General features: G+C 41.4%; 1 protein-coding gene across 1 annotated transcript; it reads right to left on the reverse strand.

Moving 5' to 3' along the window:
- Positions 1-1,824: 1,824 nt before the first annotated feature.
- Positions 1,825-14,326, reverse strand: LOC114243648 (arylsulfatase B). The gene is made up of 7 exons (XM_028175211.2): positions 13,946-14,326; positions 5,635-5,794; positions 5,200-5,426; positions 4,723-4,828; positions 4,242-4,394; positions 2,579-3,238; positions 1,825-2,044 (listed from the first exon to the last, which is right to left on the reverse strand). The coding sequence occupies exons 1-7, from the start codon at positions 14,045-14,047 to the stop codon at positions 1,839-1,841; spliced, it is 1,614 nt and encodes a 537-aa protein (XP_028031012.2). The 5' UTR covers positions 14,048-14,326; the 3' UTR covers positions 1,825-1,838.
- Positions 14,327-15,542: the final 1,216 nt, after the last annotated feature.

Raw genomic sequence — 15,542 nt, forward strand, 5'->3', positions numbered from 1 at the left:
TAAGGACGTGTCTAGGGTGGGCGTCGACAGTGATTGGTTCCGGCGTGATCAGTATTCTGGGAGTAGTTAGCAGCGGCAACGCGATAAGGCGATTATCATGACGGATAGCCTTATCGAAGTACCGTTCCGACGCTGACTTCACGTGTTTCCGGATTGCTTCGAGACACAGGCCGTTGTATAGGTCAACGTTCCTCACGAACCAGCGAGCTCCGACGACTAACCTGCAAAAGCAGGATTATAGGGATTGGAGGGTGTCTATGTGTGTCCGGACTGCGTGAGCGAACATCACACTCGCGTAAGTCATAACGGGCATATGCAAGTTTTATAAAATGTTACCTTGTCCCGAAGGGACATTTTACTCCGCTTACGGATCAGGGGGTAGAATCTGCCGAGAATAAATGTGACACGGTCGCGGACTGATTTTATACGCGAGTGGAATGTCATGGATGGATCCAGGGTGACTCCTAGGTATTTGACCTTCCTGGCCCAGGGCTGAAGAGGGTGATCGGGGGTGTGATATTTCTCCTCCTAATGTGGGCGAAATTACGCGTTGAGTTTCCCTTTGAAATAGCCCTGACGTTCGTTGGGTTGATATCTATGCGCCATTTTCAAAACCACTGTCTGAAGGCTAGGGCTGCGCTCTAGAGCTTACTCGCGATTAGGGACTTGTTCTACCCGAGTTGTAAACGATTGTGTCGTCGGCGAATAAGACTAACTGGGTCGGCGGTGACCGGGTAATGTCGTTGATTAATATACTAAATAGGAGCGACGAGAGGACGGAGCCATGCGGGACTCCAACCGTGAGAGGTTGCACGGAGCGGTTTCCTTCGACTGGATAAAGAAAAGAGCGGTTCGACAAGAAGTCCCGTATGATGAGAACGAGGCTGTCCGGCACGCCCATGTTGAATAGTATGAAAATCAAACCGTTGTGCCACCCTTTGTCGAATGCTTTTGCGTTAAGGTTAAGCCCTACGAGAATGTACTCCGTCAGGTGGTGCACTTGTTGTACGCATTAGTGATTGGCGCGGAATCCGAATTGTTCATCAATGAGATTGCCCTTGGATGAGACGAAGTCTTTGAGGCGTTTGTGGAGCAGACGCTCATACAGCTAGAGACATGAGGAGGCTAATCGGGCGGTAGCTCGTCGGAAGATTTTTTGGTTTACCAGGTTCATGTATGCCGATAACGTCCACTTCTTTCCACACCTTTCTACACCCTTCTTTCTTTACTGGTGGTAGGACCTCTTGTGAGTTCGCGTGGGTAGGTTCCATCACCCTGCCTATTTTTGCCGTGAAGCAGTAATGCGTGTTGGTTTGAAGGGTGGGGCAGCCGTTGTAACTATACTGAGATCTTAGAACTTATATCTCGAGGTGGGTGGCGCATTTACGTTGTGGATGTCTATGGGCTCCAGTAACCACCAGAAGCTTAAGCACGCGGTTAGATACACTGTCGGAACCGGGAGCCTTGGGAGGACGTAGGTCTTTGATTAGGTCTTTAACTTTCATGGGAGTGAACGATTGAAAGCATAGTGCAATTCGTTCATTCACATTATTTATTCTTATCCATATAACGATTATCTAAAAAAAATGCTTTAAGCAATAAGACGCCCAATGTATAATATAATGTTTGTTATTTGTTATTGCGTATCATACTTTTATGAATTACTTTGGAGTACAACAAAGCAGTACATTATCAACATATAACTATAGAGATTTATAAATAAATATCGTGTTGTTTTCTGCTAACTAAAAATTCGTCTTCGGGTATGGTAGCTAGACATATACATATTATAATAAAAAAGAGTAGAAAAATGAAAGACGATAATTTTTGTAGTCAATTTAATCAATAAATGTATCCCACGTATTGTTATGTAAACTGGGCAATGACCTCGGGTCATTAACTAGTGGCGGATCCGTTCGAGGAACAGTTTTAGTTAATTCAACTTTCAAAAGTTGTAACATGTTTACAACAATGTCTGGATTTTCTTTAGAAACATCTCTTGTTTCACAAGGATCTTCTTTTATGTTGTAAAGACAAATTTTATCTGAAATAGTATAAATTTGTTTACATAATAGAAATAGAATTATCCACGAGCGTCGGTAATAAAGCTCCGCAAGATAGTGACCTACTCCTGAAGAATAAAAGTTTACCTATTATTTTCAAAGTTGTTCCAAAGTCTTAAATTTACAATTTATTACGTTGGCATAAGAAAAGGCGATGACGATACATTGTTATAGTCATTAAAATCATTAAATAAATATCGAAGCCCACATCGGCCTAAGTCGAAACGTAGAAATTCATCGTTTTTGATGTATAAATACAGACGTGCGAAATACAGTATGTATTGTATTAAATTTTGTTATCATTAGCAATGAAAATGCATAATGGACGTGAAACTTGAGTGATATTATTGCCAGTTTGCGGTATCTTTGAAAAGAAGCAGCAGAGAACAAGGAACATGAAATTGTAGTATTTTTTTTTTAAATAATAATTAACAACTCTAACAATGCCTTCCTTATCAATTTTAAATTAATATCTAGAATGATTTTATCAGAATTGCATTTTTAACGAAACCTACCTTTATTGGGATAACAAATTTCATCAGTATCTTTACGATCACATTTTACTTCGATTTGTTTTCTTAAATTGTAATCGATCTTTTTCACAGGTTTTCCGATCTTTCTCAAAACACCATAAACTTTACTTTTTTCAATAGCATCATTGTATGACGGAGGCTCTCCGATAATACCTCGGAGATCGCCTCCTTCATAATCACTGTATTCTTCCGTAACATGTCCAGTTACAAGTTTAAAATCACCGTATATAACAGACGCAAAACCAGTTCTATCATCGATTTCGTACATTTCCTTTCGACTTGAATCTTCATTAGCTTTAATACTATTCCATAAATCTATTCCACTAATATTATTTGGTGGTGCTGCACCAGCAATATTCATGAAAATCGGAAGCCAATCTGTAACGTGTATGTAACCATTCCAGAGGTTTTGCGGAGTTTTAAAATCTTGACTCCATATTAGTCCTGGTACTCTCACGCCCCCCTCAAATGGGGTCATTTTCAGACCCCTCAATGGCCAATTAGATGCATAATTCATTTTAAAACCTGAAGTCATTCCTCCGTTATCCGCAATGAAAACAATAACAGTATTATCGAGGATGCCTTTGTTGTGAAGTGCCTCTACAACTTCACCTATACCATCATCCAGTTTCTTCATCATCGCTGAAAATATAAGGTATTTTATTAAGCACCGTAAATACAATGACGGTAAAATTACTCCTTATTTTCGAGAATGTAGAAATCGATCTTAACTTATTAACGAGTTCTCTTCCAAAACATCCAAGACAAAGCGAAATTAAGTACAAAAATTCATATTAACTACAAAACATCAAAAAAATAACAATGGAGTGATATCCATACGAGTATAACCGGTAATCAAGATGCATACAAATGTTATAATATGATAAGCATAAGTTCTCTTTTATTTTATTACCTACGTGAATACAAATTAAGACAAATTTTACAGAAAAGTCGAAGTTTTGAAGTCGTTGTGGCCTAAAAGGTAGACGTCCGGTGCATTCGTATCTAGCGATGCAACGGTGTTCGAATCCCGCAGGCGTGTACCAATTTTTCTAATGAAATACGTACTCAACAAATGTTCTTGACTTCCACGGTGAAGGAATAACATCGTGTAATAAAAATCAAACCCGCAAAAATTATAATTTGCGTAATCACTGGTGGTAGGATCTCCTGGGAGTCCGCACGGGTAGATACCACCCCGCCTATTTCCGCCGTGAAGCAGTAATGCGTTTCGGTTCGAAGGGTGGGGGTAGCCGCTGTAACTATACTGAGACCTTAGAACTTATATCTCGAGGTGGGTGGCGCATTTACGTTGTGGATGTCTATGGGCTCCAGTAACCACTTAACACCAAGTGGGCTGTGAGCTCGTTCACACATCTAACCAATAAAAAAAATGTCAGAAAAAGCTCTTCCATTCAACTTTTGAAACATCCAGCTTTCCAGCCAGCAGTTTTATACCAGGATGATGCTGTTTCTTAATAATAATAGTATCAAATTATGACTCCCCATATTCTCTAATAATACGTAAAGCGTAATTATTATTCATATACTTAACGCGAAACGTGATTACAACAGCTTACATTGTGCCGCACTCACCGCAGCAACCCTTAAGCCTAATGGCTCGTTTTCAAGCTTTGTAAATTACCTGCAAAAATCCGTCTACCAGTTTTCTCTACATGTTTCATTGCACGCACGTCCTCAGGCGGCGCCTGCACAATAGCCGGCTCATTGGCGGAGTGTGGTGCATTGTGGGCCAGCATCAGGAAAAGTGGCTTTTTTTTATCGTGATTTTTTATTACTAAAATATTCAGGATGAATTTTCATTATTCAATTTTCAGTAATAGTTAAACTTTCAATTACTTAAAATGACGATGCGGGAAAGATAAGTGATTACTCAATCTCTCTTTTACAATTTAAAAAACAACTACAAAACGCAATGATTCTGTAAATTATATTATACTGTGAAATGCTAATATTGTTAATACTCATTGTTTTTTTCATTGCGTTAAATTAATAAATACTTCAGGGAGCTTCATGAATTAGATAGAGCTCCTTATTTTGCAGTTCACTCAAACTCAACGAATTTTCGCTCCGATCCTTATAATACCCATATATATAATGCCTACCTTTCTTGGCCTCTTCTGTATAAACATCAGTGAGATATCCTTCGACACCCCAAGCGGCGGTTTTATTTTTAAACAGACCGTAGCCTGTCACAGTACCAGTCGCCCACTGAAACAAAAAAGGTCATCGCATAAAACATAACATGGATTTAGATAATGTTTTTTTTATTAATGTATTTGAATAATGTTTTTTTTATTAATCTATTTGAATAATGTTTTCTTTATTGCCATTAGAGGCCGACGAACATACAACCCATCAGAGTGGTAACCAAAAGCAGTTACCCAACGGCTTAATTTGAGTTTGGTTCCTTAAGTATTGTCATACTCATTAACCACAGCAAAGGTGATTATATGATAATTGTTATTTTAATAAGGTCGCCTTATTATCTTTATCAATTAATATTTATCGCGAGGCTTTACGAATCACATACATGACAACATCATATGACATGCTAACTGCTTTTATTGGATTTTTATTACCTTTTCATCCAATGTGTATTCGTAGTAATCAAGGAATCCCCCTCTGTGTCCAAAATGACTGTCGAACCCTCTCTCAGTCGGTAAAAATTCAGTTCGTGATTCGCCGATATGCCATTTTCCCACCAAATGCGTGGAGTACCCCAATTCTTTTAGATATTGGGGTAGAATCTTTTCATTAGTTGGCAATCCTCTGTCCTCGCTGTTGCTAAGTGGAAACCCTTGCATACCTGTGATTGTACATAAAAATATATTCCAAAGACAGTAAGTACATGCCAAAATAATGAACCAGTACTATAAGAAATAAAGTAAATAAATTGTAAATCTATTCTAATTGATAGCGTAATTGATTGAAATAGCTCGGGATTCAAATTTTCATTAATTTAAAGTTATTAATTAAGTTATTAATTTAAAAAACCCTATTTGAAAAAAAATTACCTATTCTGTGCGCATATTTGCCAGTCATTAATGCCGATCTGGAAGGAGTACATATACAGTGACTGTAGTATCGTCCGAGACCTTTTCCTGATAATGATAGCAAATCAATATTTGGTGTCAAAATTTGATTTGAACCGTGAAAACTAATGTCATTCCAACCCTGTAACAAAAAAATGTATTATCTACTAGCTGACCCGGCAGACTTCGTAGTGCCTCAATCGATAAATAAAAGACCTTAAACTCTTGCATAAAATAAACTTAAAACAAACAAATGGAATCCGTCCTACGGAGGACACATCAAAGAAAACAAAATCGTAATTTTTATTTAATTTCAAGCATTTTCATATTTATCTACCTTTTAAACCTTCTCTGGACTTCCACAAATAATTCAAGACCAAAATTAGCCAAATCGGTCCAGCCGTTCTCGAGTTTTAGCGAGACTAACGAACAGCAATTCATTTTTATATATATAGATAGATTAGACTCACAATATACAACTATGGAATTTCTAACACTTATATAATATGTTATTGCAAAGATCGTCGACGCGTAGTCTTTATCTGCACATAGCCTTGACTTTTAAACCGTTTAATCATCTGCCAATCATGTAGAATCAATTTATTTAATCTTCTTCCTAACTGTTACTTTATTTGAAATATTAGCGTATCTTACACATGTATGTATGTATAAATAGAAATATGCTCAACCTCACGTGTTGGCTTCATACTTTTTTTTGTATTAGTTATATCTGTGTTTTCCTTATACTGTAGCTTTTGTATAATAGCATTTTACATGATTTTACACGGTGTGTGTTTATTGGAACACTAACATCTGGATATCGAAAACTACAACCCAGTTCTTAAATCTTACATAATTTAGTTTTAACGACCATATTTTGAAGCATTCATTGTAATTATCGGATCATATAATGTAACAATGAAACTAATTTGACATTGCCAAAATTCGATGACAAACTTTTCAATGAATGAACAAAATCAGAAGTATATAAATATATTGAAATATATTGTTCATACCTATAACATGCTGAGTTAGATATAATACAAAAAAATTTATATAATCTACACTATACGTCATAATATTAATGCGAAATAGTCAAGTCTGAATGCAATAACGAGAAAAAAACTGAAAATACAAAAGTATGAAGAGGACAACAGAATAAAATTTTTAGTAAATAAATGTGATCTCTGACCAAAATATATGTTTATGAGGTTAAAAAATAATAGATTTTGGGCGAGAAAAGCGAGAAAAAATACACTTTTATTTTGTAAATGTTTAAAAGTAACTTAGCCGACTTAACCTAATAGGTGTATGGCTCTAATAAAGAATAAAAAAAAAATAAAAATAAATAAAAAAAAGTAACTTAAGAAAAAAAACTGTATATGCAATATAGTTTTTTTTTTGGTTGGAGTTAATTGGACTGTTCATGGTTCAATTCGACTTAATACACAATCACAGATTTCGCCAATACTATAGGAAAATAATATTATAGACAAACAATATTAATCTATTCTCAATTTGACCACAGACTAACAATGAACAAAACAGTTTAAATGCGTGTGTGTGTCAAATACATTATGTAGTGTGTGTAATGTTTCCTTTATTGATTTGATGTAGGTATTATTTATGCATAATTTTAAGAAAAGATTAGCATTCTGCACTCCTCTACATAAAGTATAAGTGTGAGAAATTTCATACTCCTTCGTCTGCGCAATTTCCGTAAAAAAAGGTACAAAGTTTTTGCTTTACGTATTAATATATAAATAAATAACACCACCTAAAACAGGAAGAAGCAAAATCTTCATAGTGCAGAAGATGATCTTGACCTGTTTCTCATATTGAACTCGATCTCCATTCTCTGAATATAGGTTAGTGGGCTACAGTTGCCACTTATAATCAGGTGGACCTTGAACACATGTATTATCTTTGCAATTAAAAATACATTAACCTTGTGAATCGATAAACCGTTAGCGGTTGACATTCTTCGAACCGTGTGGCACAGTGACTTAAACGTCACGTCGGAAATAGGCGGGGTGGTGGTACCTACCCTTGCGACTCCCAAGAGGTCCTACCACCAGTGATTACGCAAGTTATAATTTTGCGGGTTGGTTTTTATTACACAATGCTATTCCTTCACCGTGGAAGTCAATCGTGAACATTTGTTGAGTACGTATTTCATTAGAAAAATTGGTACCCGCCTGCGGGATTCGAACACCGGTGCATCGCTACATACAAATGCACCGGACGTCTATCCTTTAGGACACGACGACTTCGAAAACTACTCTACTAACACGAATTTGGAAGACATATTGACAAATAGAATCAAATAGAATTCAAGTTCCTAATAAATTACTCGTGCAACGATTAAACTTTTTATTGCTCATACATATTATCTATTTTAAGTGTTTCGAGTACTTCGTTTAGGCGTGAAAACTTAACAGACAGATTTATTTTCATATTATTAATATTAATAGCTATATGACTTTTAACAACGGGTAGTATACAGCTAGAACACGAAAAACTTCAAATGACGATCAATATCTTTTTTGCAACATACTACGAGTATTTTAATGGAAAAATATTTTTTTTTATGATTGAAGGGTTAGGAAGGAGGTTATTGGGTCTGATGGATCCGTAAGGGCGTGTCTAGGGCGTCGACGGTGACTGGCTCCTACGTGATCAGGATTCGAGGAGTAGTCAGCGGCGGCAACGATAAGGCGATTATCATGACGCATAGCCTTATCAAAGTACCGTTCCGACGCTGACTTCATGAATTTCTGGATTGATTCTGGACGAGGCCCAGGTCCTGTCCTTACGGATAGGGGCTTTATTCTACTTATGTACGCCATTGATGTGGAGTGAGCGGAGAACGTACGTATTTAACGACGCGTATACGTCGGCGTATTCCTGCACAACGGCGATGAAGTGTTGTGCAGTGGAGACCTCGCGGATGGCGTCGCCCAAAGCGTTAACGCGCTCAAAGTTGATCGACTGAAAGAAGTCGATCGCTAAAACGAGATGGTCGGACGCGGTCGGAGGGCAAGTCGCGGGAGAGGGACGAGTCGCAGGGGAGTGCCATATCGCGGGGGCGGGACGAATCGCGAGGGAGAGAGTTGCAGCCGTGTTTGTATACGGCAACGGCTTAGCCTGGGCCGAGACGCTGGGCACCGGTACCGGCACGAAAGCAGGCCTAGCCTTCGGCACAGAGGGTGCCATGGCTTTGATGTCTAGGCCGGAAGCTCGGAGGCGGTTTTGGCGGGCGACGCGGCGATTTACTTTAGGGGCTCGGGGGCATCCACGGTAATTCGCGGGGTGGCCCTATGGTCGTCGGATGTTTGAATCTTAATTTGTATGCCGTTCGCGAGGTTACGGGCACTTGTAAAATTAATTTTTTTGGCCTTAAGGGCCAGGGAAACTCGCAAGCTGTCTTCTCATGAAGGATTATCGGGGAAGGGGTCTGGGTTTTATTTTGTGCCACCGAAAAACCAAGCTCGAGAATCCGCGGCGCGCTTCTTACCCTTTTGTACGAGGGTGAATCCTTCCGTCAATGAGGCAGGGGCGAGGTTGACCTCCATGTCCTAGTCAGAGTCGGAAGACGAGGAGGCAGGCGCAGGTGTTTTAGAGGGCGCGAGGATGTCGAGCACGATGGAGGCCGCAGATGATCGCGCGGGAGGAACGCTGGCAACGACGGACGACGCAGAAGTTTTACGCGCCAGTATAGGCGACGTGAGAGCGGCAGGCACGACGGAGGCTGCGGTGTACGATGCAGAAGCTTTTCACGCAGGTACAGGTAACGCAGGTGGAGCGAGCACGGCGGAGTCCACCAGAGGGCTCGCGGAGTGGGTGGCTTTGAAGGCCAGAAACTCGGAAATAAGCTTTGGGTGACGAAGCCGGAGGAATTCCGCAAATACAGCGTCCATGATAGCCGAGTGCCCAGGTGGGACTGCCCCGGGTCTTAAAAATACTCCCCAAGGTCCCAACATCTCGGAACTTAGCGGTTCTACTGAACTCAAGTGGCAACGCGGCGCAATTACTACAGGACAAAGAAAAAAACAACAAAATAGAAATAACAAAAAGAAACAAAACAAATAAAAACTTCCGGGAAAAAACTTTATCTAACAAAAACCCGGCGAACAAAGGCCGGGCGATCGAGTGGTCGATGAGCACGTCCGCACGTGACGGGTGCTTGTATCGGAATGGAAGAACCAAGCAAGCTTGCCACATATTGGTCCCTCTATACCTGTCAAACCTGTGAAACCTACATGAAAAGTAGCTCCGAAGTTATGCGCGGACAAATAAACAGACTTACCAACAGAAAATAACTAGTTACACTATTTAATTTTTAAGCTATTGCATAGATTTTATCGAGGGCCTTGAGCGCGGCGACCGAATCATGAAATTCCGTAACGAAAAAAACCTTACACCCCTCACTCCGCCTACCATGTAGCTCGCGCTCAACACATTCACACGTTGCGCTTGTGTAGTGTTTGTGAATAAGCGCGTGGCGTGACGTCACACTGCATGCGCATCATGAAAAGTCTGCCCATTTCTCTCTCGCGCGGTCTTTTTTTTTGGTCAGGAGGAAATCGCCGGACTTCCGCTCTTTTCTGGGGATACTGGGCGGGGTATGTCAGAGTCGAACTGAATAAAACCTCCTGTCGCTCAACAACCAACGTCCAAACCTCGCATGAGACAGAACTCATGACAAGGCAAAGGGGGGAAAGTGAAGCGTTTAGTGCGGAGCACATCTCTCCCATCACCCTCCCCCTCGGGACGCCGGACTGGCGGTCGTCGGCACCACGACCACCAGCCCTCTCGGTCGGCAGACTGTCCGAAGCCCGCCTAGATGGCGCCGGTTAGAGTGGGTTACCCTACGGAATACCCCGCTGGGCCAGAACCAGCGTGGGTCGAGGATAGCCGGCCTTCCATCACCCGGATTCTCTTGCGTAAAACGCGTGCAGAGCAGCTTGCACGTTGTCTTCTTAGGCCCCCCTCGCCGGTCCCCAGACCGACATGTGAGGGGGACCCGAAACACTTAGAGGGCCAGGGCTTGGGCGAGATCCGCCTCCCTGGCCCCCGCTCGACGGCGGCGGGATTGTGCGTCTCTCACGCGCCCCGCCGCCTCCTTCTGCGAGATGGTGCACTCGCAGAAGTCGAGCATCGCCTTCCACGACTCGTCGTCGCCGAGCATCGATCCCACAACACTCGGCAACGACAAGTCGGTTCCTATTTTTGCGACGAGGACACGGTACCACCCCTCCTATGCGGGGCAGGCGACGAGCGTATGCTCTCCCGTGTTCAAGTCGCAACCACAATGGTGGCACTCTGCCGTCGGCTCGGCTGTGATCCGGTGCAGGAACTCACCGAAACAACCATGCCCAGTGAGCACCTGCGTGAGCCGGAAAGTGAGACGTCCTCTGTCACGATTCACCCAATCCACAAGGACCGGACGAATCGCCTCGACGGTCCTACGACCAGCTGAAGGATCAGCCAGCCGTCTGGAGCATGACTCCAGCACGGACCGCCGAGATTGGGCCCTCCGCGCTCTGACCACACTGGGGCTGGGACGCGCCACGCCCCGGGGACGAAGGTCAGCCCGCCACTTATAGTCAGCGGCGAGCGCCTCCGCTTCCAGAACCCAAGGCGGCGTCCCAGTCAGTACACACGCCGCCTCAACGGAGATGGTGCGATAACCACGGATGACCCTGACCGCGATGGTGCGTTGCGGCCGTTGCAGCAGCTTCGCCACCCCCACGGCCAGGGACTGGCCTCAAACGGGCGCCCCGTATAGGGCCATTGATCGCACCACCCCCGTATAGAGACGGCGCGTCACCTGTACAGGCCCCCCGACGTTGGGCAGAAGCCGGCTTAACGCGCCGGCCATCCCCAACAAACGAGGGCCCAGGTTCTGAAAGTGAGCACGGAAGGTCCAACGACTGTCCAGAATGAGGCCGAGGTACTTCAACTGCACCCCGACCCCGATACGGACGCCTCCAACCACGATATGGGCATCGACAGGTGGCACTCTCCGGGGCCTGTGGAACCACATGGCCTCGGATTTACTGAGTGCCACGTCGAGGCCCAATCTCCTAATTTTGCCGACGACATGCGCCACCCCAGCCGTAGCAAGACGGGCAGACTCAGCAAAAATCCCCCGCCGGGCCACGACCAACGTGTCGTCCGCGTAACAGATTACGCTCAGGCCCGGGAGGAGGGCACCTCTCAGCACCCAGTCATACCCGATATTCCACAAAAGGGGGCCGAGCACCGACCCCTGTGGAACACCGCGCACGACCGGGAACCGGTGCAGGATCTCACCGTGTCCGGTAAACGTGACCGATCTGTCGCCTAAGTAGGAACCCACCAGCCGGCGAAGGTAGGGGGGCACTCTATGTCGTTCCAGCGCCCCCCCTATCACGGACTAAACGCATTGGCGATATCGAGCGACACCGCCAAAGCCACCCCACCCCTGGAGACGGCCTCCTCCGAGAGGGCCCGCACGCGAAGGATCGCGTCTACCGTTGAGCGGCCCTCTCGGAAGCCATACTGCTCCGCCGACAGATCGGGTCCTCCCCGACCAGATGCTGGATGATGCGGGCTGCCAGAATGCGTTCCAGCAGCTTGCCCACCTCATCCAGCAACACGATGGGACTCTCTCGCACGGTCTAGCTTATGAGTGTAAAGGGGACAGTTAAGGTTTTGCTTTTAATAATGTTTAATATAGCGTGGTCTTGTTTTATTATTGTTTTAATATTAAATTATCATGGTCTAATTATAATTGCATAAGTTGATAAAAAATGCTACGCAATAGCTTTACCGCGGCAGTTCCCGAGTGCCACACTTTTTTTTTTCTTCAATATACAGAAACACCGCATCCCATTTAATTAAATTTAATGCTAATTTTATTAAAGTTTCGACTCGTTATAAAGTAAAAATTAGTAACTATAAAATTCGAAACAAAATGTACAATTATTTCGGTACCGACTATTCATTCGGTTATAATAAATTATTATGTGAAGTTTCCATTCATTCAAACACTTGTGCTAATCAAATACGCGCTTAAATTTCATTTACAACGACGTGATCCCCATGGCCACCAGTACTATAAGGTATTCAAGATGTCGAAAAGTAAACCGTAACGACATTAAAACGTGTTTTATAATATCATTACAATTTATTCAGCCAAAAGCGCGACATAGCGAAATTGCTCACTTCAATAACAACTGATTAGAAATGTACATAATTTGCATTATGAGTGAGACATAAAAAAACTAGTTTCCAGTCACAAAACATGACGACTACTTTAAAACCACTCAATAAGATTTTTTTTTTTATACTAGCATCAGTGAATATATATCGCTATATTAAAAAGGAGGTATATTTTTTAACCCACAAACAATGGACCTAAAATCTGAAAAAGGAGGCTCAAGAAGATAGACTGGGAGAAGAGTTAATTGAAAATAATTAATAGTAACTGAGGCCTTTATATTATTGGCAAACGATAAACGCTATAGAGAATATTGTGACAAAATATCGCCTCGAAAAGAACAAGGAACAAATTTTAGGTGCGAAAATAAACTAAAAATATCACTACTGCAGATCGGTGAAGCGGAAGTAGTTAGTCGACTACTACTAATACTGTGTATAATATAATATGAATTTAATAAATAGCATCAGGTGGGCTGTTAGCTTGTCCATACATAGAAGCAATAAAAAAGTTTTAATTATGTCAAGTAAATTAATGAATTGAAAATGATAACGAATTTAAAGTATGTGGCAAAAACACTTTATCAAAGATGTAAAAGTAACCTGAGACGACTATCTTGTTATGTTAATTCTTGAGATATCGCGAATTATTATTAAAAACAACTTTTTATTATTAATTTCACTCAAAATTGGTAATCTTTTCTGTAAAAAAAATATAACCGAAATTTCGACAAAAATTTCATGTTCTTGATGAGTTAATCGGTAGAAAAGTTCTCGTAGCGCACTCCATGAGAGCATCAATTAAATTAAAATAACGAATATTGGCTCCTGAAACCAGAATGTATGATTACGCTTATGGAATTATTAGGACGGTCGTACAAACCCAAGCGAGTTCACTATTGTAATTGAGCAAATGTAGAATTTTTCGTCTTTATTGTGTGAGGACACCTGGTAGATTACTTAAATACATAACTATATGCTAGGATGAACTCACAGCACGGTTTGATTTGTTAGACAAGAAGGACTTTTGCGTGATAGAAGTGATAAACTTATCATATTAAAAAACAAATACTACATCACAGCTTACCAAATCATCGGCAACAATCAGAACAATATTAGAAGATTTACGCTTCGTTGATTTAGCCACCAGCATCAATACGGATATCAGCAAAACTCGAAACACGAACATTTTTAAATAATGTGAAAAAAAATTACAGTCACGACAATTCTATCAACTTATCTTTTTTCCACTCAATTCCAATAAGTAAAATTTGCTTTAAAATATAATATATTTTATTAATAAATTAAACTGAAATTGAAATTTTGACTGCCATTTTTTTTGTTAAACAAACAGCTAAGACAACTATTCATTTGCGATGAAGAAATTCTGCGTGAATTTTAAAATATATTGATCTTGAATTAAGCTATCGTTAATACGTGTTAACACAATAACAGGCTGAATGTTTGTGATCTCTGAGAACTGCGATAATTAAAACGAAACTTTGTTTCATTCGTTTTTTTTTATTAGTATATTATCTAGATATTGTCCGAGGCGTTATTCGAGACGTTATTAACAGCGGAACAGTTCCAGGCCAAAATTAATAGGATCATAGACAGGAAAGTAGCTCAAAAGCGTATTATAACGACAGCGTTCGTGTGAAGATACAATATTATAAAAAGAGGAGACACGTGGTCATTATGAACACGAAATCGCAGGTCTTTCTGATGCGAAATGTAATCACGAAATAATTTTAGAGTCCTGACAGCGTTCTTGAGACCATATTTTTTGATTAGCCAATTCTATTAAGCTAGCGACATCGCTGATGCTTAGAACTTAAATTGAGCAAGGTCTTAAAAGAGAGCTGATATGATCTGAAATTTACACGGGTACTTCAATAAGAACGATGCGGATATAGCATTTTTTATTTATTTATTTTTTATTGCTTAGATACTTGGACGAGCTCACAGCCCACCTGGTGTTAAGTGGTTACTGGAGCCTATAAACATCTACGATGTAAAGGCGCCACCCACCTTCTCCAAGGTCTCAGTATAGTTACAACGGCTGCCCCACCCTTCAAACCGAAACGCATTATTGCTTCACGGCAGAAATAGGCAGGGTGGTGGTACCTACCCGCGCGGACTCTCAAGAGGTCCTACCACCAGTAATTACGCAAAATATAATTTTGCGGGTTTGATTTTGATTACACGATGTTATTCCTTCACCGTGGAAGTCAATCGTGAACATTTGTTGAGTACATATTTCATTAGAAAAATTGGTACCCGCCTGAGATTGGAACACCGGTGCACCGGACGTCCTATTCTTGAGGCCACAACGACTTCAAATGCGTTAATGATTTAAGACAGAACCGACCTGTGTGGACTTACTCTCTAAAACCAAAAAAAGGCGGTTCACGATCGCAGCGAGCTGGTACCCTGTGTTATTAATGTACCTTGTATGAGGAGGTTAAATCATCCCATAGGCATCACAAAATGAATCCCACCCTTCAAACTGGAACGTTATACTCGTACTAATTATTACGCAAATGTATTAAATTTTCGGGTATATAACATATAATGTCCTTCTATGTAATTATAATTGTTATTTATACATTATCGTATTATGTAAATTGCGTATCTATTATAATTTCACAGGATTAATATCGTACACGATTTCGATAAAATCT

Source organism: Bombyx mandarina, chromosome 09 (genome assembly GCF_030267445.1).
Source record: "Bombyx mandarina strain Sakado chromosome 09, ASM3026744v2".
Taxonomy (NCBI): domain Eukaryota; kingdom Metazoa; phylum Arthropoda; class Insecta; order Lepidoptera; family Bombycidae; genus Bombyx; species Bombyx mandarina.

Bases quoted from the DNA above. Each gene is read 5' to 3' on its own strand.
- LOC114243648 (XM_028175211.2), bottom strand. From the start codon at position 14,047: ATGTTCGTGTTTCGAGTTTTGCTGATATCCGTATTGATGCTGGTGGCT. The intron at 5,427-5,634 runs GTAATTTTTTTT...GTACAATCACAG, and splicing joins CAAATATGCGCACAGAATAG to GTATGCAAGGGTTTCCACTT. The intron at 4,395-4,722 runs GTAGGCATTATA...TGAATATTTTAG, and splicing joins TACAGAAGAGGCCAAGAAAG to TAATAAAAAATCACGATAAA.